At 41.8% G+C, this 27,960-nt stretch overlaps 1 protein-coding gene across 5 annotated transcripts in view; it reads right to left on the reverse strand.

Moving 5' to 3' along the window:
• The window catches only part of LAMP3 (lysosomal associated membrane protein 3), a 51,363-nt gene that overhangs the window by 20,363 nt on the left and 3,040 nt on the right, over positions 1-27,960 (reverse strand). For 2 of the 5 annotated variants that reach the window (XM_047875622.1, XM_047875621.1), the window contains exons 1-3: positions 16,654-16,916; positions 8,217-8,947; positions 6,992-7,120 (exon numbers count right to left, since the gene is read on the reverse strand). In XM_047875622.1, coding sequence (XP_047731578.1) covers positions 6,992-7,120; positions 8,217-8,947; positions 16,654-16,702 — 909 coding nt within the window. In that variant the 5' untranslated portion in view covers positions 16,703-16,916. Of the gene's footprint in view, positions 1-6,991; positions 7,121-8,216; positions 8,948-16,653; positions 16,917-25,160; positions 25,789-27,960 lie in introns of those variants that run through there. The other 3 variants (XM_047875624.1, XM_047875623.1, XM_047875625.1) reach the window with 2 other exon arrangements.

Here is a 27,960-nt window from a genome sequence, read left to right on the forward strand (position 1 = left end):
CTGTCAGCACAGAGCCTGACATGGGACTCGAACCCATGGACTGGGAGGTCATGACCTGAGCCAAAGTTGGATGCTTAACCTATTGAACCACCCAGGTGCCCCTGAAGTTTATTTTATTTTATTTTATTTTATTTTATTTTATTTTATTTTATGAAAACATTTTTCAATGTTTATTTATTTTTGCGCGCATGTGAGAGAGAGACAGAGTGTAATTGAGGGAGGGGTAGAGAGAGAGGGAGACACAGAATCTGAAGCAGGCTCCAGGCTCTGAGCTGTCAGTACAGAGCTTGACGTGGGGCTCAAATCCATGAACCGTGAGATTATGACCTGAGCTGAAGTCTGGTGCTTACCCAACTGAGCCAGCAGGTCCCCCTGAAGTTTATTTTATATAAAGGGTTGGCAAGTTTTTTGTTTTTTTTTTTTCTTTTTTATGTAAAAAGCCAGTCAGTAAATATTTTAGACTTCACGGTTCTGTGTAGCTGACACTCAATTCCACTACCGTAGCCCAGAAGCAGCCACAGATAACACATAAACAAGCGAGTGTGGCCACGTTCAAATGAACTTCATTTATAGACACTGAAATTTGAATTTCATATGATTTTCATGTGCTATGCAATATTCTCCTCCCCCTGCCCAAGCCATTGAAAAATGTAACAGCCATTCTTAGGCTGGAGACTATAAATTTTTTTGGCGGCAGCCTGAATTTGGTCTGGGGGCCACAGCTTGTCAACTCCTGGTGCCCACCATCAATGAAACACAAGGTTGTAGAACAAATCAATTGGTAATGAAACGTTATAAAGAGAGTGGTTAACCTCCTATTTAGGAGAACAAAGCTTTGCTAATAATTTTTAAATACTAATTTAAAAATATTTTTTGTTCCCATGTAGCTACTTGAATTGTCAAATCTCTGTGAACATTCCAAAAAATTTTTTTTATTTATCCAGAAGGATGAGGAAAATTATAGCAAGATTTACCTCTTAGTTTGAAGATTAAATGAAAGAATCCATGTAAAAAATGTACCACAGAGTCTTCACTCGAATTTTAACCAGTGTAGGAGCGCCTAGGTGGCTCAGTTGGTTAAGTGTCTAACTCCTGATTTCAGCTCAGGTCATGATCTCATGATTCATGAGATCGAGCCCCATGTCAGGCTCTGCATTGGCAGTGCGGAGCCTGCTTTGGGATTCTCTCTCTCCCTCTCTGTCCCTCCCCCACCCCCCACCCCCAAATAAACAATAAAAAATTTAACCAGTGTTATTCACAATGGTAATAATAAATTCAATTGCCCCTTAGTAATTGTAAACCTCTTTCATAGCACTCCAATGAGCATTTTTTGTCTATTTCCTAGATCTCAGATCTACCACAGATAGAGAACAAGCAAGTGAGGCGAGCTTCGACAGTACTACTGATTAAAGAAACAGAGCTGAAACCTCAGCTCTGGGGAATGGGAGTCAGGTGGGTACAGAGGAAGGGCTGGAGGGCTTGGGAGCTTCAAGCAGATGGCAGACTTAACCCAAAGTCCAGGGGGAATTACAAGTTATACATCATGCACTTCATAGTATCTGCTTTCTCCTTTGATGGCCACAAAGTGATTCTCTGACAGATGGGTTTTTTTTTTTTTTTTGCATTTCGGGTTCAGGTTGGAGAGTGACAAATATCAACCATCCTGGATTCTTGAAAACAAAGTGAAAATCTTTTGTGTATCCATCAGCATTGACAAAAGGGGGCTAAGGACTCTTAACAGCTAAATGTGGTACTTCAGTACTTACAGTGTGTCCATTTGAATGGATCACTTACAGAAGTCCCATTTCACCATTCAACAAATGGGATGCTGACACAGTGGCTCCTCATTGCCAGCATCTAAGAGCTCTGCAATATCTCATTAGAGAGGTCCTGATTCCTCAAGGGACCTAAACATCCTCCTTAGCAAAGGACCAGGTCCAGAGCAAGCTAGCCAATCAACTTGCTCAGGAAGGCAGTATATCAATGACCTTGAGGCCCTGGGTCCTCTCCTTAACTTCAGCAAAATGCAGTGTAGGAGTTTCATAGTCACAGATATTCAGGATGTGGATTTTGTCTTCAACATCAATCAGACCTTTTTTGCTCAGCATTGTTGTGACTACATCAAGAAACCTTTGCTCTGTATACAGCAAAAGGAAGCCAAAGAGGCTGTTTCTTTGGAGCTGCTGATCTACTTTTTGGCAGCTTGGCCCAGAGTCTTTGTGAAATTTAGATTCACCCCTTTATTGATTTATTTCCTCATCAAACATTTGCTAAAGATATACTATATACAAAGTCAGGGCTGAGCACTGTGAATAATCACAGATATACCTTCAAGACAGTAAAATGTGCAACAAGTGCATTAATGGAGGTCAGGGAACAACCAATGAGGGGTCAGGAAACCAAAAGAAGAAAGTCTCCCAGTTTTGTCTGGGATGGAGGTGGGGGCTGGGGGGTGAGGAGATTTCATAGGGTGAAGATATCTGAGCCATCTTATTTTTTTTTTTAATTTTTTTCAACGTTTATTTATTTTTGGGACAGAGAGAGACAGAGCATGAACGGGGGAGGGGCAGAGAGAGAGGGAGACACAGAATCGGAAACAGGCTCCAGGCTCTGAACCATCAGCCCAGAGCCTGACGCGGGGCTCGAACTGACGGACCGCGAGATCGTGACCTGGCTGAAGTCGGACGCTTAACCGACTGCGCCACCCAGGTGCCCCAAGAGCCATCTTAAAGCATGAATGCAAAAGGGCCTGAGGGATGGTAGGGGCATTCCAGGCAGAGGGAAAAGCATAAGGGAAAATAGGGCATGAAATAGTACAGCATTCTTGGGAAGTTCTAAATAGTGCATTCTGAGGGTGTTAGCATTTGAACCCTGATAACAGTTCTCAGGAGTTTGTAAGTTAATAGGGCTCCAAATGCCCCTGCAAGGCTCTGGGTATACACCAGGGTGGCAGACGGCATTCACTTTCCAGACCTTGGCTGGCAAAACACTCCCTGACTCAGTACCCCTGCTCCCAGGCCACTGATTTCTCCCATGTCCCACTTCCAAGTCAGGGCTGGAAGCCTTGAGCTGCCCTGCCCACCAGGTGGATGAGAAGGGGACAGTGTTGAGCACGGAAAAATAAACTCTACACAAAGTTACTGAAAGATGTTCTAAGCCAAACTTATCCTAACAGGAAGGAAGTTGTGGGGAGTGGGGGAAGGGAGGTATATTTACCTTGCACCTGAAGGGTCTGAACAGCTTTCAGCTTTGTCACCTTAATCAAATGAGACACTGACATGGAAAGGTTTTCAGTTCTTTAAACAATGAAATGAGAGAAATGAGAAAGGAAACCCACCTCTCCTACCCCACTATGGGCCAGATGTCACCCTCAGCACTGTCACATATATTAGCCTCGTTCAACTTCACAGCAGCCCCAAAAATAGGGACTGGTTGGCCCCATCTTACATAGGAGGAAACAGGCTCAGAAAGAGAGGTAGAGACTTGTTCATGGTCATGTAGAAATGACATGGATAATTTAAGTCCCAATTGAACAACATCAAGGGACAGTTCAGGATACAGAATTTTCTTTACATTTCTGTCATTGGCAGTATTTCAATTTAAAAACTTATGAATTATCTTACATGTTTTGAAACCTGCAACTATAGCCTGTATTTCTTTTATTTTCTCCTATAATGTCTGGTTCTGTGTTCAGGACAAAGTAGGTGCTCAGTAAACTCAGGCTGTTAATTCAGCCTTGCTCACCAGCATCCATTTGCCATTCTACAACTTGGTTCTCATTTATAAGATTTATTATGTTACAATGAACATAAACTATTTTCCAAGGCTCTCTTTTTCTCTAGAGCAGTGGTTCTTGACCAGGGGTGATTTTTCCTCCAGGGGACATTTGGCAATGTCTAGAGTTATTTGGGGATGTCACAAATGGGGCTGGGTGTTGCTACTGGCATTCAGTAGGTAGAGGCCAGGGAGACTGTTCAGTATCCCACCAAGGCACAAGACAGCCCCCACCACAGACTTATCTGGCCCCAAATGTTAATACTGCCGCTGTTGAGAAGCACTGGTCTAGAAGGTAGCAATGTTTGAAAAGTGGCCAACAGAATTGTTGAGGCCATTTCTCTTGTGGAAGAATCTAGATGGCCTTCCTGCCTAAATGCATTGCACACAGTCCACATGTTAGGGCAGAGCATCCACAGGCCAAATTTGGCTTACAACTGTGTTCCGTTTGGCCAGCATTGTTCAAGTTTTCAAAAAGTGTGCTGCCAACATTTAAAAATAAAAGAGTCTGGATTTCTGCCTTGTCTTGAACAATCAGAAGATCTGATGACACTGGTTTCTCATTACCTCCTGAGGGAAATGGTATGTAAACTATTGAACAACAGGTAGAGCAAGGCAGAAGCCACTTAGAATGTAGACCCGACCATCCAGAATGAATGTCCACCATAAGAGACAGTGACAGTCCCCAGGGAGAGGTGCCAGCCCAGCCACTGGCACCACCAGGCAGAGCTGAGGAGTGGCAGCCCCTCTGGGGAAGATGGCACTCTCTACCTCTCCCTTTTGTCGCCTCACTCCCGAGGCTTGCCTCTGTCATCTCATTACTCCGACATTTTCCTTATGCAGACTTCATGGGAAAGTGAAGTCTTGGGGCGCCTGGGTGGCGCAGTCGGTTAAGCGTCCGACTTCAGCCAGGTCACGATCTCGCGGTCTGTGAGTTCGAGCCCCGCGTCGGGCTCTGGGCTGATGGCTCGGAGCCTGGAGCCTGTTTCCGATTCTGTGTCTCCCTCTCTCTCTGCCCCTCCCCCGTTCATGCTCTGTCTCTCTCTGTCCCAAAAATAAATAAACGTTGAAAAAAAAAAAAAAAAAGAAAGTGAAGTCTTTGTCAAATGCGAGAAAATAAAAAAATAGAGACTGCCTGTTTCACGGAAAAAAATTCTTCCTAGCCTATTCTCTCATTAAGTTCTATGTTTAGCACCTGTGATCCTTGAATTTGTGGCTACGAGTGGCTTAAACAAGTTCTCTTCTAAAATGCAGAAATTCTCCTGAAGGACTAAGGCTGGTGGGACTTTACTTTCTATAAGCCTCTTTGCTCCTCTTATTGTAGAGCTAAGGTCAGCTGCTTAAGAAATTGGTGCTGGGGAATGAAATGAATAAAGTGAATTTGGTTGGAGGGACTCTGGCAAAGCAGCTATTGACAACTTGGGGCCTTGGATAGGGGTTTTCCTTGCTCCTTCCAGAGATGGATGGAGGGAGAAACGCACTGCTGGTCCTTCCAGCTCTATCTCTATATTCATTTCCTGTCCACACCTCTGGAGGCATAGAGATTTCCAGAAAGGCAGAGGCTCAACACTCGGGTGGAGTTTGATCAGAGTCCAGTCCCAAAGCATTAGAAAGGCAGGCATAGAGGACATCAGGAGACAGAAAAAAGGAGCAAAAAGAGACATTACAAGGTGCCAAAGAAACCCCTGCTTGATGGCCTGTCTAAGGCAGTGGCCACCGAGTGCTACAAACACTGGAGTTTTCTAATGCTTTCCCTCAGACAATCAGTCACACATGCAGTAGTCTGGGCGGAATCAAGCCTTGAGCTAAAGCATAAGTGCTTGTGCTTGTATCCTCTGCCCTTTTGCTGAAATGACTTTAAAAGAATTCCTGACCCCTCTGAAGGTTTAACCTCAGTTGTCCCAGAGTAGAGCACGGATTCTTCCCTGAATGTTCTTCTGGTGTGAGAGAGTATGTTTTTACCATTTGGTACTGAAAGGAACCCCTTGGCTTCTCAAGTGCATCTCTTCCTATGGAGAAAAGTATGTACATGGAGGATAATGGAGGATAAAGCTTTTGACACCAACTTATCATCAACAACAACAGCCCTTTATTGAACTTTGTTATGTACCAAGCACTGTGCTAGACAATTTACACATTACCATTTCTGATTCTCCCAAGGGTCCCACTAAGGAGGTGTAATTATTTCCATTTTATAGATGAGAAAACATGCCCCAACTAGTCCAAGATCATGTGGCCAAGAGCCAATCTTGACTTGTTTCAGGTCAAAGCCTACACTCATTCCTCCGCAAGATCTCCTATCCAATACCCCTCTAATTTCAGGGTCACATTTGATAGATAAGAAGGAGGCCCACACCAAGTCTCAGCAGCAAGGGTTTTCTTAGCACCTCCTCCCAGGCTCTTGCTTGGCCTGTTTGAATGACACTTTGAGAGAAGCAGGGGCAAGTCTCTCCTTTGAGAGTGCGATGACCATAATTGTATCCCCAAGACATTTGTCTACTTCAGTCATTGTAATCATAGCTACTGGCTAGTGAACATCTGCTTTCCAAGTATTAGACAATGCTCTTTACAGAGGTGATCTTTAATTCCTTTCCCCCATTTTTCAAATATGAAAATAAAGTTTAGACAAGTTAAGTTGCCTGCTTAGTGTCACAAGGTGAGCGAGTGACAGAGTCAAATTTGTACCCAAGACTCTCTGACCTCACGTCCATAGTATTTCTACTCCACTGTGTTGTCTACCCTTTTCATAATATGGTCTGGGAAACCCAGTGCCAGGTTAGTACCTAAATCTTGCCTGCTGCAGTTGGAAAGAACCCACTGTGACATTTGATTGTGGTTTTAGAATAATTCTGTTTCTGTGTGCCCACTGGGAATTTCTATGAGTCTGTTGATCTGTACAGCTTCCTCCTTTGGGTAGTTTGTAAAGGGCACCTGTGGCTGGATTCCCCAAAGCCAAGCCTCCCCTAAGAGGCATTGAAGCCCTTCTTGGACTGCACAGAGGAGGCTGAAGGGGGAAGGAGGCAAACATAAGATGTTGACACTTCCCTCTTCTCCATCTCCATACCCCTCACTCTTATCAGGGAATATCTCAAAAGGCTCTGAGATCTACTTCCTTTGGAGCTGAAAGTGAAGTGTGTGGTTGCACCACTGGGCCCCAGGGTGAAAGAAAGGGAAAGCAATGCTAGAGCCATTTGGTATGAAGGAGCTCAGCCCTCACCTTCGTAAATGTGAGATTCACAAATCCACCGTGGAAATTCAAGAGAAGGTTGGATTTTCGAGAGCCACAGTTCCCGGAGGACTGCGTTGCATTGGGGTCGATGTTGAAGTATCTCTGAGCTGAAAAAACCTAAACCAAATACAATAGATCAGATCAATGAGATGAAGAAGAAAATTCTAGCTAGGGAACCAGGCACAAAGGCTAATAAGTGAATCTGAAACTCAAGTCTAGTTTATGTTCACTTGAAAGTTTCAAAGTCCCCAGAAAACTCCTCTATCATTTCCAAACTGCTTTATGTTCAAAAGAGTTTTTAAAGGAGTTCTCCTACAGAAAGAGTTCCTTGATAGATAATTTATAGCCAGTCTATTCCCAATATACCACATGGAATTTGATTGTTGTTAAATTAAACATGTTAAAAGGTACTACAAGAAAGCGTTTGCTGTCTAATGTACTTCAGTTTCAAACGAAAACCTGAATGTGGAAGTTTTATAAAACCTGTGCAAAAAATAAAGTATTGCTTTAATGGTGATTCCTTCAGTAAAGCAAATAATCTCAGCCCTATCCCCACTCCTTCTAATCTTTTTTATCTGGAATTTTGATACTAATGTCACAGTTGGCTAGAACCATGGAGACTAATCCAAATCTCTCACTTCACAGGAAAGTTGCCGAGGCTTGAGGTCATCAGGAGGCGTAAGGCCAGGTTGGGCTCAACACTGAACTTACCCCAACACTCTGCCCATGTTGGCTAAAACTAAGAGGTTTGCATGGTTACAATTTGGATGTGTGCCTTCTTTTATCCCGTCACTATTGGTTTCTGTTTTTATATGTACTCTAAAACAGATTCACTGTTTTTTAATATATGAGGTTTATTCATTTATTTTGAGAGAGAGAGAGAAAGAGAGAGGGGGGGGGGAGCAGAGAAAATCCCAAGCAGGCACCCTATTGCCAGCCCAAAGCCCGGCGCGGGGCTTGAATTCATGAACTGTGGGATCACGACCCAGGAGGAAATCAAGAGTCAGTCGCTCAACCGACTGAGCCACCCAGGCACCCCAAAAACCCAGGCACCCATTCACCTTTTAATGGAGCACCTTGGAGAAAGAGGAGTCTGCAGCTATTTGTTTCATTAAAATATGACACAAGATGCAGGGGGATGTTTATTCTTACCAAGACACACTGCACTCAAACTTTTTGAACATAGTGTTACAGTCCTATGGCGCCAACTTACCGACTCTGTGTCTTGAACCGTTAGCTCTATCCCCATCTCTGCTTTGATACAGAGCCTGCTTCCATTCAGAACTTGATAAATTCCGGTCTTGGCTGATGAAGGCTGAGGTGCCAGAGTGGGCCCAGGAGCCATGGTGGCAGGTGAGGCTGTTTGGGTGGTATTGTGTGCAGCTGTGGTGGCTCCTGAGGTGTGCATGGGTTGAGTAGACTTCTGACTGATTGTGCTGTTATGTGGTGAGGTGGACAACATTGCTGGAAGGGTGGTCTGGTTACTGGGTTGGGTGGTTTTCCTAGTTGTGGGGCTGTTTCCTGTTGTATGGGCTGGTGGGGTGATGGTGGTTGGCAGTGAACCTGGGGCTGCCCTGGAGCCAATGGAAGCCTCAGTGCCTGGAGCAGCTGTGTGTGAGTTATTGGGTGTGGCCGGGGTTGTGACTAAGGTGTGGACTGTGGTGCTGGTAGATGGGGTACTGTTTATAGTTTCCAAGGAAGTTGTTACTAGAGTTCTTATTGTTGTGTGTGTGATTGGGGGTTCAGAGCTGGAGGTTGTGGCAGCTCTCTGAGAGGTGACATGACCATCCGTTGATCTTACTGCTGAAGTTTTGGGAGGTACTTGGTTAGTTGGTTGTAGGAAAGGTTTTGCTATGGCCTGCACTGTTGTTGCGGTTGTAGGCTGATAGTCCGAAGTTTCTGGGAACACTTTAGCTCTTATTTGACTGCCATAATGCAAAATCACTGCAAATTAGGAAACAAAAGTGTTACCACACTCATAGCTCACATTAGTGAGTCCCTCCCCCACCCGCATTTTAATGTTTCTTCACTACAAATTAACACTTTTATTTATTTATTTACTTACTTTTCTCTTTGGGATAGTGACTCTGTCGCCTTCACATCCATATACTCAGAAATGTAACTGTTGGATCACATGGTAGTTCTACCTTGAATTCTTTTCTAAGTTTATTATTTACTTTTTTATTTTTATTTTTATTTCTTTATAGAATTTGTTGTCAAATTGGTTTCCATACAACACCCAGTGCTCATCCCAACAGATGCCCTCCTCAATGCCCATCACCCACTATTTATTTATTTTTTAAAAAAAATTTAGGGGCACCTGGGTGGCTCAGTCGGTTGAGTGTCTGACTTCGGCTCAGGTCATGATCTCGCGGTGTGTGAGTTGGAGCCCCGTGTCGGGCTCTGTGCTGACAGCTCAGAGCCTGGAGCCTGCCTCGGATTCTGTGTCTCCCTCTCTCTCTGCCCCTCCCCTGCTCATGCTCTGTCTCTGTCTCAAAAATAAATAAAATCATTAAAAAAAATTTTTTTTTTAATTTTAATGTTTATTTTTTGAGAGAAAGAGAGAGAGACACAGAGAGCATGAGCAGGGGGAGAGGCAGAGAAAGAGACACAAAATCTGAAGCAAGCTCCAGGCTCTGAGCTGTCAGCACAGAGCCTGATGCAGGGCTTGAACCCACAAACTGTAAGATCATGACCTGAGTTGAAGTCGGACGCTTAACCAACTGAGCCACCCAGGCGCCCCTATTTTTTAATTTTTGAGAGAGAGATACAGATTGAGCAGGGGAGGAACAGAGAGGGAGAATACCAAGCAGACTCCACACTGTCAGTGAAGAGCCCAATGAAGAGCTTGAACTCACGAACTGTGAGATCATGACCTGAGTTGAAACCAAGAGGCGTCCCTGAAATCTTTTAAAGATAAATATGATTTTTTAAATTTTTTCCAAACATGCTCATTTACACACAATCATACAATCCCAGGTTTGAAAGGAGTTTTAACAATCATCTAGTCCAAACCTTAATCTGATGTGTGAATTGTACCTACAAATTTGCCATGTGTTCATCCAATGTAAGCATGATTCCCTCCAATGATAGGAGATTCATTTCCCTTCCATTTTTGATTTTGTTGCCAATTTTTAAGTATATTTATTTTGGGGGATGGAAGGACAGAGAGAAAGGGTGGGGGGGAGAGAATCCCAAGCAGGCTCAGCAGGCTCTATACTGTCAACGGGGAGCCCGATGCAGGGTTCGAACTCACAAACTGTAAGATCATGACCTGAGCTGAAATCAGGAGTTGGGCGCTTAACCCCAGCACCCCTTGCTGCCAGTTTTTGTAAATATAGATCAGTTTCTGTCTGGTTCCTATTGTTTGCTTAACCTTTTGAATGGCCCAGGCTTTCTCAACCAGGAAAGAAAATTAAGCCCTAATCGCTCTGACGTATTTGGTGGGCTATCCTTCATAGTTTGGCTTAAATGCCAGTTCTTCAGAGTCTTCCCTGTCATCCTTACATAAAATAGCTCCCCACCCCACAATTCCACATCACAGTGTTATATTCATTGCCTGCACTGGGCTAATCACAACGTGTAATTATATAAGGGGATAAGGGGATGGTATTAACACATTTAACAGTAAGCCTGGCCAGACAGTGTGTACCAGCACAATGATAGCGCTGATTATATGTTTATTTATTGGTTTATTTATTGACTGTGAATCTCTCCCACAAGATTAAAAGTAACTTCAACGTGGGAATTGTGTGCATTTTTTTTTTTTACCACCAGTGCCTATGCATGAGAAGTGTTCATATGAATTGGATGAACAGATGACTGGATGAGTAAATGAGGATAACAGCACTGAATACCATTGTAGACCTTCTAGGATTATTGTGAGGCTCAAACTAGTTGGTTTAAGTGAAGTCTTCCTAGACCATTAAGCATACCTGTAGTGTGTGTTACTGTCACAGGTTCTCTCCTGGGCCATCTCTCTCTCTTTTTTTAATTTATTTAAAAAAAAATTTTTTTTTTCAACGTTTATTTATTTTTGGGACAGAGAGAGACAGAGCATGAACGGGGGAGGGGCAGAGAGAGAGGGAGACACAGAATCAGAAACAGGCTCCAGGCTCTGAGCCATCAGCCCAGAGCCTGACGCGGGGCTCGAACTCCCGGACTGCGAGATCGTGACCTGGCTGAAGTCGGACGCTTAACCGACTGCGCCACCCAGGCGCCCCAATTTATTTTTTATTATATATATAATTTTTTAAATTTAAATTTTAGTTAACATACAGTGCAATATTGGTTTCAGGAGTAGAATTCAGTGATTCATCACTTATGTACAGCACCCAGTACTTATCACAAGTGTCTCCTGGGCCATCTCTTGAGGGTAGAAGACCTCTGGCTCTTTTTCAACCCAAGTTCTATCCTTGCCTCCTCTCAAACACACAGCAAATCAGAAAACTGAAAACAATGCAGATGATGTTCCTTGTGAGTTTATGATCAGGTCCACTGAGAGATGGCTTTGTCTCTTCAATGCTGTGGTTTCATTGTATTTGGTCATTGTATTTACACTCACTGGAGCTGGAGCTCCCCCGTGCTGGCCAGTGACTTGGGAAAACATGGGGAAAAGGAAAAAGATCACTCTATGCTGGTGTTTCACATCTAATCAAAATTATCCATAAATTCCTTTACTCTCTCGCTCTTTCATTCACTACATTTCTAAGTGGTTACTTTTCCTATAATAATAACAATAAAATCTCCAAGTTACTGGACACTAACTACATGGCAGGCCTCAGGTCAAGGGTCATCTTTCACCAATTCCTCAAAAAACCCTCTGATGGGTTCTATCTTTATCCATCTTTCAGATGAGGAAACTCAGGTTTAGAAAAATCCCATCGACTTGACCATAATCCCACAACTAGTAAATTGTGGAGGTGAGACACCTAGTAAGTTCTGGAAGCAAGACTTGAGTCCCTGTCTGAACCAAAGCCTGCCCTTGGATTTGGGATTAGTGGAGATGGTGTGTGTGTCACTGGGAAGAACAGTGAGCGAAGAGACAAAAACAGAGAAGAACAGCAGGGTGTTTCTCCAGTGACCCCAATTCACCAAACCCTCATAATGGCGGTCGGTGGTGAGGTTTTCAAAGGCTCAGATGCTAAAATAGTGATTATTTTCCAGAAGAAAAATTCTAACTTCAAGCCTACTAGAAACACTTGTGAAATATTTCTGCACAGCTGGCTTGAAAAATGAGAAAGACAAAAATATCAGTTAAAATTGTCTTAAATGACCTTTTAGAAAGGCTTATTAATGACATTATGTGAGACTATTATTAAAGGTATTTTTTTGGTATCTAAAATGCTCATTTAGATAATTTGAAATGTATAATAACGTGAGAGTTGTGGATTTTATGCACTGCAGCTTTACTTTGTAAGCCTTTATTTTTTATGCCTATGTTGTAGAATTTGGAGCAAAACTTTCCATTTCAAGGTTGTTATGAAGGTTGACAATTGTGGAAGATTTACTTTCACAATTCATCTGGGCCAAACCTGAGTTGCTGGTTCCTCAGTCATGACCACAACAGAAACCCCATTAAGTTTATACTATTACTATGGAGAAAGAGAATTCACTCCCAGGTGTACTTTCCAGGAATATCTTGTAGTGATAAGCAAAGACTGATTCAGAGAATTCTGAGAGACTGGAAACCATTTCTTTTTGTTCTCTTGGGGAGATATTAGATCCTTGATAAAATCTCACTGTGCACAGCTTATGCTTATGAGCTAAAGCAAATCTTCTCAACTGAGTAGCACACCCTATAAAAGGGGGAGCCTTTCTCATACTGTAATTAAAAGTCCTCTCTCAGTAGTGATGAGTGAACTCAAACAAGGGGGAAAAGCACATTGGTCATTCATGAATTCACAGCATCCCAAACAGGACCAGACAACTCATGATACCCATCAAGATGTGCTTTGTATGCAGGAAGTATTTGTGGGGTGGCTGGAGATGATGGCAGTCTATGGTGTCTTGATATGGTGTGTGGCTTTGTGGTGGGCAGAAGGCTGGGCCGGCAGGTGGCTGGACCAAAAATGTCAGAATGTGTTACAGATTGAACCAGAGTGCGTTCCCGGATAGAACTGGGAAATATTGTTCTAATAGTCTTCTCCTTCCCCTCTGTGGCTTCTCCCTTCCCCATTTCCCCATAGAACTGTGGGATATAAAAGATGGGCAGGAATTAGATGGATAACTGGCAGGAGTAGGTATGCTGTGCATTATAAAATATTCTAGAAAGTTCAAATGTTTATTAGGTACTAAATAGAAATAATATTCTGGAAAATACACTGTTTTGTAAAATCTATGCATATGACCACACATATATGACCAATCTTTGTCAAAACTGGGTCACAGTTCTTAAACAGGACCTCTGACCCTGTAAAGGTTTCGTTTATTTCACCAGTCTGTCTGAGACCCATCAGGAGGGCAGTGGGCAGAGGTGAGGGCAAGGCAAAGCTCAGAATCTGTGTCAACTCTTCCTCTACTCAGAAGAACACAGCTCTGGAGTTCACATGCCAATTTGTGAAGCCCATACCCCCAACCCCCACCATCTTCTCTCCAGGATTCAGGAGTCTCAGCCAACAGGTACCCAGTACTGAGACCCATTGCTTGGGCTCCTCTAGATGATGACCTGCCAGAAGAGGTGTGAGAAGGCTGGGACCCCCTACAACCACAGAAGGAGCTGAGAGATGACTTTTCAGCCCAGCCCTGGGGAAGTCAGTGACCATGCAAGGGCTTTTTCTCTAGGTACTTTCCAGATGGCTGGTCCTTCCCAGATAGCATTTGTTTGGTTTCCCTGCCACACCCAATTCAACGGATCTGAGGGGCTTCTTCTGAGCCAAGCTCCATGCCAGGCATGGGGTCTTTGTTCTCAGGGGCCCAAAGCCTTGTGAGGCAGACACATAACTGGACCACACTCCTCGAGGTGACCAGAGTTATTATAGAAGGAGGTATTGAGTGCTATGGGATGCAGTGGGGAATCCAACACAAGGGAAATTCTTTAGGCAGATAAGAAAGTAAGTGGTATCCCAGGCAGGATGAAAAATATGTGCAAAGACACAGGGTCTTCAGAGCCTGGTATGTCTGGATAACAGCAAGGGGGTAAGTATGGTGGGGACATAAGAAGGAGGAAAGTGAGGTAAGGGGCCAGGAGGGAACAGGCCTGGCAGGTCTTGGAGGCTACACTTTGTCTGCAGTTGGGAACACAGTTGGCAAGTAAATGGAGCCCTGTGGCCATATCCAGGGTCAGGGAATTGAATTTAGCCCCCAGATACTTTCTCTGGCACCTCCCCAGGCAGCAGAAGTAGCCCCAGCTGGGTGCTGCAGGAAGACTGTTTCTGGCATGATTTAAACTTCAGTTTTAGCAAAAAGATGTAAATCTTATCTCTGTTACTTTCCTGTGGGACTTGAGATTCAAAAAGGACCCTCGTAAAGAAGGGGCTCCAGTCCTGTGGCATAGACTGCTGGCTAATTACTCCCAAATCCAGCCTCCCCTTTTTCCTTAGTCACAGAACTGCAAATTCAAGCTGAGGATTTGATGCCCTGAAATAGAGAACCCTGCCTCCAAGACTCTTTTCCTGCTCGGTGGGAATATGTGACTGGATTTGAGGCACAGCAGTAGAAGTTGTAGGGTTATATGGGCCTTCCAGGAGGGCTGCTTGTAGGGCTGCTTGCTTAGTCACCTTCAAGACCTCTCTACTGCCTTTGTGTTTTCCTTTTCAAACCAGCCTGGAACTTGTATGTGATGGTTGGAGCTGCAGCAGACACTTAGAACCATGAAAAGACCTTGCAGGTGAACATCACACATAGGAGGGTGGGCCTATAATAATGAGCCCCTCACCAGACCTGGTGTGAATTCTTCTGGACTTGTCTTCACTTGAAGGAGAAACAAGCATTTATCTCATTTATTTTGCTATCTTTTGTCTCCTATGAGCAGCTGAATCTAAACACAACTGATACAAACTTAAATCCCTCCATTTTATGGGGGAAGAATTTGACACCAGGGAAGCAAAGTGACTGAATAAAAATTACAGAGCTAGTTTACCTGGAAGCTATGTCTCTCCTACCAAAATGTCCAATGGTTTTTGCTCATCTCCAGTTCAACAAGTATCTCTTGAACCTATGCATACAGGGCTGCGTGGTGCACTGGTACAGAGCATGGACCCTGACACCAGGCTTCCTGGATACAAATCTCAGGCTGCCACTTGTTAGCTGAGTGACTATGGATAATTCCCTAACCTGCCTCAGTACCCTCATCTGGAAAATGGGGCCCCTTCACACACTTCATTCACTAGGTTCACCCTAGAGTATTTGCAGCTCAGAGAGGAAAGGGCAGGGTAAACACTTCCTCTGAAACTGCCTGTGAATTTATTGAGCCCTCATTGTATTTCTGACCCTGCCAGTCATCTGACACTCTCTGAACAGGTGCTCACACACGGGTCATGGAGGGTTACCGCTAGACTGAGATCTTTTGCTTTTTTATTAGCTTAGAGTTTGCCTTTTGCCTCCAGAAGAATGTGACACTTTAATTCTGAAAACATGCCAGAAGTAAAGCAGCCTGGATTAGGACACTGGCCTGACTCTTCACCCAACTTTCCTGACAGTTCATGTTGTAGTCAAGTGCCTCTGCATCCCTCATGTGAGCATGTTATTAGCAGGGCCATATGGACAGAATTGGTTCCTTCAAGTGTTCAACTCAGTGCTTCTAGAAGAAATTGTGGATTAGCCATCAAGTAGATAACAGCACACAAGAGGACCCAATGTCAAGGGACAAAATGCTCTTCATAAAAGCAGAGGGTGGGCACATAAAATAATCATTAAGAGCTCAGTTACCCAGGGGGCCTGGGTGGCTCAGCCAGTTAAGCATCCAATTCTTGGTTTCGGCTCAGGTGATGATCTCACAATTCTGTGAGATGGAGCCCAGAGTAGGGTTCTGCGCTGACAGCACTGAGCCTGCTTGGGATTCTCCCTCTCCTCTCTCTGTCCCTCCCCCACTTGATCTGTCTCTCTCAGAATAAATAAACTTAAAAAAAAAAAAGCTGTTTCCCAGATAGTTTCTCTGATCTGAATTATAGTAGTACTTAAAAAATTTCTTGACTCCTTGGTTTATACCTCTCTGAAATGGCATAATTTGTCAGACCATATCTCATTCACCTTCACACTTCGCTGTTTATATAATATAAACACGGCACTTCCATTCGTGATAAACAGGAAAAGCAAGGCATAATGTGCTTTTCCCAGACAGTGTAGCAACAGCCCCATCTCTAAGCCCCTGCTCAATTCTCCATCTCTTAACTCTAAGTGATTTCTACAAACTTGCCCTGATAAGGTGCCCAGAACCCATTTGGGACCCAGGTATAGTGTCACTGTCTTCTCGAGTTGACACCTACTCTACTAGACTCACGGACAACAAGCCCAAGCTGTGAAAGCCTTTGAGGAAAAAAATGAAAGCGTGCTCTGTGTTGAGGAGGAGATATTCCCACACCAAATACCACAGTAGCTAAGGCCATGCAGCTATATCCAGTCTCTCCTGTCTTACCTTGGTCAGTGGCACTAGCATGCATTAGGGTTTAATAGGACCAGAGGCAGCACAGAAAGCCAAGGGGGTCACTCACCAGCCAGGGACACGAAGAACACTACCGCTGCAGAGAGCTGCCAGGGCATGACTGGGGAGCCAGAGAGAGGGCTGGCCCTGCTGCTGCACTGCCGCCAGGCTCAGCACTTCTTGATCTTCTGAATAGTACAAGGTTAATTCCAGGGCAGGCTCCAGGAACAAAGAAGATATCCCTCTTTGCCCCTCATTCACTTGTGGCAGAGAAACCAACGTCACTTTCATTATGAGAAGTAGCTGAAACTCCCTCCCAAGTGGTGCGCTGAGTGGGGAAGGAAACCAGAAGTGGCCCTTGTGTGAAAGCAGCCACTTTCATCTCTGCCTTTAGTGTTTGTGAGGGGCGGGGATCACACCCTTCCCCCTACTCCAGCCAAAGTGAAGGGCATCTGAGACCATTTCTCCACAGGACGTGGAGGACCTGTGGCAGTGCCAGCTTCTTTTTCTCATAAGTTAGGCCTCCATTTTTCTCTAAGATCTTAAGTACATTTCTGTAAACCCAAAGACTCTTCTCAGCCAGGGGAAAGCCAACCCCTCATTCATGAAGGTGAGCAAGAGTCTTCAAACTCCGTGTCTAGAGCACTGTCTCTGTGTGTATTCACAAAAAGTCTGAGGTAACTCTGCTCTATGCCCATGGCCACATCACCTTGTAGGGAATATTAGGAGTACAAGCTTAGGAGTCAGGGAGAGCTGGGTTTGAATCTGGCCACCAGTTGTATGACCTTGGGTAATGTCTCTGAGCCTCAGTTTCTTCTGCTGTACAATAGGCATGATATTGCCTACTCTTAGGTGCTTTATCTCAGACACAAAAAATATTCAATATCTTGGAAAGGCAACCTTCCCATGTCCTATCTCCTTTCTCTTCTAATTAGACAAAACAATGATTTATCTCTTAGGGCTGTAAGTCCCAGTGAGGAATACACATTTAGGAAGTATATTAGGATACCCTCCTGAATACTAGGTTTAGGGCTTTCAGCTTAGTCTCAAATAATTTCCTGAAAAACAACTTTGGCTACAATGATTTGATCTTACTATGTTGCTGTAAACACTCTAATCAAGCAAGTTTACCAAAGTGAATAGTGTGTTTCCAAATTGAAATTTTTATGGTGGAAGGTGAAGATTAATATGTATCAGTAAATCTAATTTTAGCAACTTTGGACTAATATTCTGGACTTTGAGTCAATTTATTCAACAGACGATGATTAAGCAGATACTATATGCCAGACACTCTTCTTACTCCATTTAAGCCCTACAGCCGCCCTATCTGGGAACAATTATCATTGCTGGCCCATTTCACAGATGGGGAAATTGAGCACTGAGAGGTTAACCAAAGTCACTTAGGTAATAAATGAAGAAGTTGGGTTGTGAATCCAGTTTGACTTGAGAGTCTAGGATTTTAAGCACTATGTTGTGCTACCGATGAAGAGGTGTTCTAGACTAGAATATGATATTAATTTTCAAGTTGCTTATTGCCTAGATGAGAAATAATATTTATTAATATACAATAGTAGCCAGAGTGACTGACCAATTGTTTGCTGCTTAGAGCTACACTAGATGAGGAAAGCAATAGTCAGAGATGACCTGGTGGTTGTTAGACCTTAGAGAGACTTGAAAGTCATATAGGATGTGGATAGTTGGAGAATACCAATAATATATTATATTATTATTATTAATATAACAACCAATAAATAGCATTAATAAATATTAATGTTAATAATTATTAATTATATTATTATAATTATTATTTATTTCTATAGAAGGACCCTCTACTGTGTGTGTGGCACTGTGTGTGTGTGTGGCATATGTCACTCTTCAAGGTAGGTTTTTAAAATCTCAGTTTTACTGATGTGGAAACTGAAACACTCAGCATCATACAATAGGCTAAGATTTGCATTATGGCCTGCCTAGCCCTGAAATCTGTGCCCTGTGTCCTGGCACACAGGGAGCAAAATCTCTTGAGTGGTTATGAGCCTGACTAGAGGGTACTGGGAGCAGTTGGGAGTATGGTTGAAATGTCAAGTTAGTGTCATTTCGGAGAGGCCAAAACACCAGATTGAGGAGTTCGCCTAAACCCAAGAGGTCATGGGCGCCACTGAACATTTTGAAGGAAGAAGTTGTACATGGAAACAGGGGTTAGCTTGGCACATGGTAAAGGTTCTGTGGCTTTTGGGGGAGAAGGCTCAATAGTTGATCCAATCATCATTTGCTGGAAGATGTCTGGAACCAATCTCCTGAGCAGATCAGAGGATCAGAATCTTGGAATTGTTTTTCAGGATTCCTGCTTTTAACTAGAGAAGAGATGCCACATCTGGGTGTATCAGAAGCCATTGGAAACTCTTAAGCACTGTGTCAGATGCATCCCATAAATTTCGGCGTGTTGTGACTTCATTTTCATTCATCCCAAATTACTTCCTAATTTCCATTGTGATTTCTTCTTTGACCCATTATTAGGGTTATTTAGGAATTTGTTGTTTAATTTCCACAGATTTGTAAATTCCTCAAATTTCCTTCTGTTATTGATTTCTAGTTTCATTCCAATAGGATTAGAGAACATATCTATGACTTCAATACCTTCAGATTTATTGAGACAAGTCAATATGTTATGGCCTACCATATGACCAATCCTGAAGAATGTTGTATGTGCATTTGAGACAAATGTGTATTCTGCTTTTGTTGGGGCTGGAGCATTCCCATTGTCTGTAGTGTTCAAGACTATTTCCTGCTTGGTCTTTTGTCCAGTTGTTTTACCTGTTATTGAAAGTATGGTACTGAAGACTCCAATTACTGTTATTGTATTGTCTATTTCTCCCTTCCATTCTGTCAGTGTTTCCTTAACATATTTTGGGGCTCTGTTGTTAGGCTTCTCTGTGTTAATGATTTTTATATATTCTTGATAGAATGATCCTTTTATAATTAGACAATGTCCTTGTTTGCCTCTATTAACAATTTTTGTTTTAAAATCTATTTTGTCTAATATTACTACGGGTACTCCAGCTCTCATTTGGTTACTCTGTACATGGTATATCTTTTTCCACCTTTTTATTTTCAATCTATTTGTGTCCTTGAGTCTAAAGTGTGTCTTTGCAGACAGCATATCATGAGGTCATGTTTTTTTAATTCATTCTGCCAGTACCTGCACTTTAATTGATGTGTTTGACTCATTTACATTTCATGTGACTACATTAAATGTAAGATTTATGCCTGTCATTTTGCTTTTGTTTTCTATGTCTTTTTTGTTCTTCCACTCCTTCATTACTGTCTTCTTATGGATTAAAAAGATTTTTCTGGTATACGGTTTTAATTCCCTTGTCCTATTTACCATATATTAAAAGTTACTTTCTTAGTAGCTTCCCTGAATATTATATTGAACATCTCACCCTCTAGTACTAATACCACCTTAATTTCAATAGCACATAAAACCTTTGCTTGTATATAGCTCCACTGCCTTCCCTCCACAGTTTTTGCTGCTATTGCCATACAAATTACTTCTTTATACATCGTACATCCATCATCATGGGTTTATAATGACTACTTTATGCAGTTGTCTTTTACACCAGATAAAAGACTATCTTGCTATCTTGTTTTTGTTCCCCCCAAATTCACATATTGAAGGCCCAATATGGTGGTATTTGGAGGTGGGGACTTTCAGAGGTAATTAGGTCACAATGGTGGAGCCATTGACTAGATTAGAGTCCTTGCAGGAAGAAGAAGAGAGCTAGCCCTCACTCTGTTCTTCACCAAGGGAGGAAACAGCAAGAAGGTTGCTAGCTGTCTATGGGTCAGGAAGCAGGCCCTCACCAGAACCCAACCATGCCAGTTCCCTGATCTCAGACTCCTCAGCCTCCAAAACTGAGAAATAAATCTGTTGTTTAAGCATCCAGTCTATGGTATTGTTATAGCAGCCAGAGCTAAGACAAACCAACAAAAAATATATTTATTAGGTCTTTTATATTTACCCATGTAGTTACATTTACTGGTTTATTCCTTCATATGGATTCGAGTTACTGTCGAGTAACCTTGAATTTCTGCCTGAAGGACTCCTTTTACTATTTCTCGTAGGGTAGGTTTCCAAGTGATAAATTAGCTCAGTTTTTATCTGGAATGTCATAATTCCTCTTTCAGTTTTTGAAGAATAATTTTGTGGATATAGAATTTTTACTTGAAAATCTTTTTCTTTTAGCTCTTTAAATATATCAGCTTTTGGCCTCAATGATTTCTCATTTGGCCTCAATGATATCATTTTGGCCTCAATGATTTCTCATGAGAAATCTATTAATCTTACTGAGGGCTGTATATGGTTTGAGATGTGGATGCAAATTCATTGCTTTGCATAGAGAAAACTGGCTGTTCCAGATCCAATTATTGAAATGATTATCCTTTCTTCACACTATTGCTTTTGTACTTTTGTTGAATATCAGTTGTCCATATATATCTGTTCCACTGTTACCATTTTATGTCAAGATCAAATTGTCTTGATTGCTGTAACTTTTTTATAAGCCTTGATTTCAGGTATTGTTAGCCCTCCAACTTTGTTCTATTCAACATTGTTTTGGCTTCTCCCTTCCCATTCCCTAATTCTCTCTCTTATGCTTAAAATTAGCAAATAAAGAGTGAATCTAGACATTTCAGCCATGGACCCTAACCCAAGCAGAGACCCAGGTTTGTGCTCTCTTCCTCTCTCTACCCATGATCTCAGGTATCCCATGTGGCTCTCAGGTATCCCATGTACCTTCCAGAATTTGTGAGTAATAAATCTGCAAAGTTCCCTGATGGTTTCTTGCTGAAGTGCATCCTGGAGTCATAGTAAGAACCACAAGGGCTTGTCCAACCACAATATTAGCCCCTGTAGGAAGAAATGTTTGTGGGGGCTCTCTATGAGTAATGCAGTTCAGGTGAGTGCCTCAGGCATTTCTAGGCTAAGGCCAACACAACATGGGGGGGGGGGCGGGGGTGGACAACACAATTCAGCTCATTACAATGGTCTGTCTTGTTAAATGTTCCATGCACACTTAAGAACAATATGTGTATTCTTCTGTTGTTGCATTCAATGTTCTATAAATGTTAATTAGGTTAAATTGGTTGATATATGTTATTCAAATATTCTATAATCTTCCTGATTTTCTATTGCTTTATCAATTCTTGCAAGAGAGGAGTTGAAATATCTGACTGTAATTATGGATTTGTTTATTTCTCTTTGCAGTTCTGTTTTTGTTTTGTGTATTCTGAAGCTCTGTCACTGATGGGTAAATGTTTAGGATTGCTATATCCTCTTGATGGATTAACCACCTTATCATTTTTTAATAATCTTCTTTATTTTGGTTATATTCTTTATTCTTTTTTAAAAATTATTTATTTTTTTTTTTAATTTTCATCCAAATTAGTTAGCATATAGTGCAACGAAGATTTCAGGGGTAGATCCCTCAATGTCCCTTACCCCCTTAGCCCATCCCCCCCTCCCACAACCCCTCCAGTAACCCTCTGTTTGTTCTCCATATTTAAGAGTCTCTTATGTTTTTGTCCCCATCCCTGTTGTTTTTTTTTGCTTCCCTTCCCTTATGTACATCTGTTTTTCATCTTAAAGTCCTCCTATGAGTGAAGTCATATGATATTTGTCTTTCTCTAATTTCGCTTAGCATTATATGCTCCAGTTCCATCCACATAGTTCCAAATGGCAAGATTTAATTCTTTTTGATTGCCGAGTAATACTCCATTATATATGTACCACATCTTCTTTATCCATTCATCCATCGATGGCCACTTGGGCTCTTTCCATACTTCAGCTATTGTTGATAGTGCTGCTGTAAACATTCAGGTGCATGTGCCCCTTCAAAACAGCATACCTGTATCCCTTGGATAAATACCTAGTAGTGCAATTGCTGGATCGTAGTGTAGTTCTATTTTTAATTTTTTAAGGAATCTCCATACTGTTTTCCATTGTGGACGGACCAGTTTGCATTCCCACCAGCAGTGCAAAAGAGATCCTTTTTGTCCTCATCCTCACCAAAATCTGTTGTTGCCTGATTTGTTAATGTTATCCATTCTGACAGGTGTGAGGTGGTATCTCATGATGGTTTTGACTTGTATTTCCCTGATGATGAGTGATGTGGAGCATTAAAAAAATTTTTTTTAATGTTTATTTATTTTTGAGAGAGACAGAGACAGAATGTGAGTGGGTTAGGGGCAGAGAGCGAGGGAGACACAGAATCCAAAGCAGGCTCCAGGTTCTGAGCTGTCAGCACAGAACCCGACACGGGGCTTGAACTCATAAGCTGTGAGATCATGACCTGAGCTGAAGTCTGACGCTCAACCGACTGAGCCACCCAGGTGCCCTTAATGTGGAGCATTTTTTCATGTGTCGGTTGGCCATCCGGATGTCTTCTTTGGAGAAGTGTCTATTCATGTCTTTTGTGCATTTCTTCACTGGATTATGTTTTTTTGGGTGTTGAGTTTGATAAGTTCTTTATAGATTTTGGATACTAACCCTTTATCTGATATGTCGTTTGCAAATATCTTCTCCCATTCCGTCGGTTGCCTTTTAGTTTTGCTGATTGTTTCCTTCACTGTGCAGAAGTTTTTTATTTTGATGAGGTCCCAATAGTTCATTTTTGCTTTTGTTTCCCTTTCCTCCAGAGACATGTTGACTAAGAGGTTGCTGCGGCCGCAGTCAAAGAGGTTTTTGCCTGCTTTCTCCTTGAGGATTTTGATGGCTTCCTGTGTTACATTTAGGTCTTTCATCCATTTTGAGTTTATTTTTGTGTGTGGTGTAAGAAAGTGGTCCAGATTCATTTTTCTGCATGTTGCTGTCCAGTTTTCCCAGCACCACTTGCTGAAGAGACTTGTCTTTATTCCATTGAATATTCTTTCCTGCTTTGTCAAAGATTAGTTGGCCAAACATTTGTGCGTCCATTTCTGGGTTCTCTCTTCTGTTTCATTGATCTGAGTGTCTGTTTTTGTGCTGTCTTGATGATTACAGCTTTGTAATACAGCTTGAAGTCTGCCATATTCTTTATTCTGAGACTTACTTTGTTTTATATTAACACGGTCATTCTAGCTTTGTTTTTGTTTTTGTTTTTTGGATTAGTGCTAACACAGCATAACTTTTTCCATTGTTTTACTTTTAATCTATTTGTGTCTTTATACCACTAACAGAAAAACTGAGGCATATTAAAATTTTTGCTTCTTTGAGGGTCACCTTGGTGGCTCAGTTGGTTAAGCATCTGACTTCAGGTCGGTCATGATCTCATGGTTTGTGAGTTTGAGCCCCTCGTTGGGCTCTGTGCTGACAGCTCGGAACCTGGAGCCTGCTTCAGATTCTGTGTCTCCCTCTCTCTCTGCTCCTCCTTTGTTCATGCTCTGTCTCTCAAAAATAAATAAATGTTAAAAATTTAAAAAAAAATTTATTTGAGCAAAAATCAATTCAAATAGGGCAGTGACAAACCAGAAGTGATTAGGAGTGCTCACTGTCAGGAACTAGTGGAAAGATGTCTATAGAGAAGAGGTGGAAGCAAAGCAAGGAAATTATTTGATTGGCTATAGCCTAATTGGTTGCATTATTTGAGAAAATTGAATTGGCTGTTTGTGATTGGTTGTGCTTAGGTTTCAATTTCCTAATCTTGAGGGATTATAGGCATAGGTTTTGGTTTGCTTGCCCACGCTACTAAGACATTAAAGCCACCTTAGTCTAATGGACTCCTTGTTTAATTAATCTAACAATACTTAGTGTGTTTTTTTAAGCAGGCCACAAGGGTGGTGTTTTTGTTTGTTTGTTTTTTAAATATCCATTTGACAATCACTCTTTTTTTTTTAAAAAAAAGTACTTATTTATTTGAGAGACAGAGAGAGAGTGAGTGAGGGAGAGGGGCAGAGGGAGAGAGAGAGAGAGACAGAGAGAGAGAGAGAGAGGGAACGAATCTCAAGCAGGCTCCATGCTTAGCATGGAGCCTGATGTAGGGTGTGATCCCAAGACCCTGGGGTCAATAACCTGGGCTGAAATCAAGAGTTAGACACTCAACCCACTGAGCAACCCAGATGCCTGATGATCACTCCTCTTTAATTGAGGTATTAAGACCATATGATTATTGATATGGTCAGGTTTATATCTACCATCTTGACCATTGTTTTCTATTTTTCCTGTCTGTTCTTGGTTTCATTTCTCTTCTTTCTCTACCAACTCTTGCATTAGTTGCATATTTTAAGTTCCATTTTATTTCATTTGTTGGATTATTTTTTAAAACTCTGCATGTTTATTTTAGTGTTTGCTTTAGAGTTTACAGTATATATCTTTAAGGTATCACAACGGATCTTCAAATGATTCTATAACACTTCACCTATAATATAGAAAACTTACAACAGTATACTTCAACTTCTTCCCTCTTGGCCTCAGTTCTATTGTTGCCATACATTTTAATTCTGCATTTATTATAAGCTCCACAACATATAGTTCTTTTTTATTTAAACCATCAATCATCATTTAAGGAGAAATAAATAATAGGGGGAAAAAGCTTTTGTACTTACTCATGTGATTATGATTTCTTGTAGTCTTCATTCCTCTGTGTAGATCCTTGGTCTGCTGTTGCTATAGTTACTTCCAATTCCTCAAGTGTTACCTGTGTTTAGGGTATGGACGTGTCCACTCCACCCTCAGTTTAGGTCTTCCCTGGTATATGTCAGAAAGCCTCTCTCAGCATGCACCTTGGGCTTTTCCTGCAGTATCCCACTGTTGCTTGTTAGCCAATGTTTGTCAGTCGGCCTGGTGGTGAGGGCTGGAGAGTGAGTGCTCTGTTCTGATTCTCAGTCATGCGGGCACTATGCCCCCAGGTCTTGGAGTGGGAGGCTGTGTGTGATCTTCAAATTTCTCTCCTCCCCCTATGAGCAGTTCTGGACCTGGCACATATTCCTGCCTCTCCCTCAGAATCAGAGATTTGGTTTTTATTCTGTTGTCTTCCCTCAGTTCCAGTTGGATTTATCAGCCTTCTAAGGCTGTGTTTATTGCCCTTCCTTCAGCACTTGGTTCTGCTTTTGTTCTGTAGGAAAGATAAGGAAATAGGTTCTGAGCATAGTTGCATGCCTTTTCTACAGCAACTGATATTCCCCTCTCCTGGTCTGTGACGGGAGGGCTGCTTTCTTAGGACTTTTGCTAATCATTTTTGTGAGTGCCCAGTGGGGTTATTGGAAAAAGTTTGCAAGTGGATGCAAATTTCCATGATATCTGCGGCCCCCAGGGTTTTCATTTTCTCTTGCAAGCCCATATTAGGCCATTAACTAAATTCTCCCTGCTAGTGTATAGCAGTGCCTGCTTCAGGTAAGCAAGGGCTTGAGCCCCATCTCTCTTTGTGGGTGCCTTTTCTTAGATTCCAGGTCATGTGGTTGCCCTATGAACTGAGCTCTTTCATGGGTCCAACAAAAGTGAATCTGCATATTTTCCAGATTTTTTGATCTTGTAAGTATGAGGATGGTGTTCTTTATAGTTTCCTACATCTCAAGCAGAAAACATTATTTTTAAAAACTGCATAGAGTTTGCTTGTATGCCAGTATGATACTTTATTAACCAGCTTTTTATTATGTAATACATTTGTTATCTCTTTTTGCTTTGCAAACTACCCTCCAAAACTTAGCACTTGAAAACAACATCTATTGTCTCATGGTCCTCTGGTAATGAATTCAAGGGCAGCTTAGCTGAATTCTTCTGGCTCTGGGTCTCTCATGAAGTTTTAGTTAGGACATGGAGCTACAGTTATCTAAAGGCACGACTAGGGCTGGAGGATCTAATTCCAAGGTGGCTCGTGACTGTTGGCAGGAGGCTTCAGTTCCTGCTACGTGGGTCTCTCCATACAGCTGCCTCACTGTCCTCTCAGTGTGGTAGCTCGCTTCTTCCACAGTGAGTAATCCAAGAGAGAGAATGAGGAAGAAGCCAAAATGCTTTTTATCACCCAGTGTGAAAAATCAATTACCACCACTTCCACCACATTCTATTTATCAGGGTCATTAGTACAGCCCACACTCAAAGGGAGGGTAATTGGATTCTGCTCTTTGAAGACAGGAGTATCAATTTGGGGATAAATTTTAACACTATCACAGACACTTAGGGTGTTCCCTACCTCTCACTGCTTGTTTTCCTGTTAAAAGTAGTGTTAAAATGAACACCTGTACCACTTGTTCATTTGTATGAATATATCATTAAAATGAATTCCTAGAAGTGGAATTGCTAGATCAAGTCATATACATATTTTAAAATGTTGAAAGCTATTAAAAATTGTCTTTTAAAAAGCTAGTACTAATTTACACTCTTACCAACAGTCTGAGAGTGCTCGTTTTTTTGTATCTTCTCCAATACTGAGTATTATCAGAGTTTTAAATGTTGGACAGTCTGGTAACAAGAAATGAATATCATTGTTTTGCTTATTTTCATGTATTTGTTGGATTTTGAATTTCTTTTTTTTTTTAAGTTTATTTATTTATTTTGGTGGGGGCGGGGGGAGAAGCAGAGAGGGAGACAGAGAATTCCAGGCAGGCTCTGGCTGTCAGCACAGATGTGGGGCTCAAACCAACAATCTAGGAGATCATGACCTGAGTCCAAATAAAGAGTAGGATGCTTAATCGATTGAGCCTCCCAGGTGCCCCTTGAATTTCTTTTTCTGTGTATATTTGTGTCCTTTGTTCATTTTTTCTATTATTGTTGCTGATTTATAAAAGCTCTTTATATATCATGGAAAATTAGTTTTATGCCCATGTTTTGAAAATGTATTTGTTTTGAATCTTTAATTGTTCTTTTTTTCTATATTTGTTTTTGCCTCTTATGTAGTCTGAATTGTCAAGATTTTCTTTTGTAGCTTCTGGTTTTTGTTTTTGCCTAGAAAAGCTTTACTCTATTCAAAATCATTTTTAAACGTTTTGACTTGCATGATTTCTTTAAGTCACATAATTGAACAATATGAATAGTTTTAAGGGCTTATCCTCCCTCCCCCCCCCCCCCCCCGCCCCCAAACTGCTATACAGTGGTCCCAGCACCACTTTCACACACAATTCATCTTCTTTGTTCAGAACTAATTTGAAATGCCTTTTTTCATGCTTTAAATTCTGAGATGTATCTCGGTCCATTTCAAGATTCTCTACTCTGTTCCTCTAATGTTTGTTTATTCCCATAGTATGTGTTCTCTGGTAAATTAAAATACTATGATATAAACCTATAATTTTTGCTACTTTAATAGCCATTTTTGAAAGTTTACCCATACATAAAGAATGCTACCAGATTAAAGATGCAATTGACAAATATTTTACAGAGAATTGGTGCTGTGTTTTCTGTTTTCTCTGATAG

The sequence above is a fragment of the Prionailurus viverrinus genome, chromosome C2, assembly GCF_022837055.1.
Source record: "Prionailurus viverrinus isolate Anna chromosome C2, UM_Priviv_1.0, whole genome shotgun sequence".
Classification (NCBI taxonomy): Eukaryota; Metazoa; Chordata; class Mammalia; order Carnivora; family Felidae; genus Prionailurus; species Prionailurus viverrinus.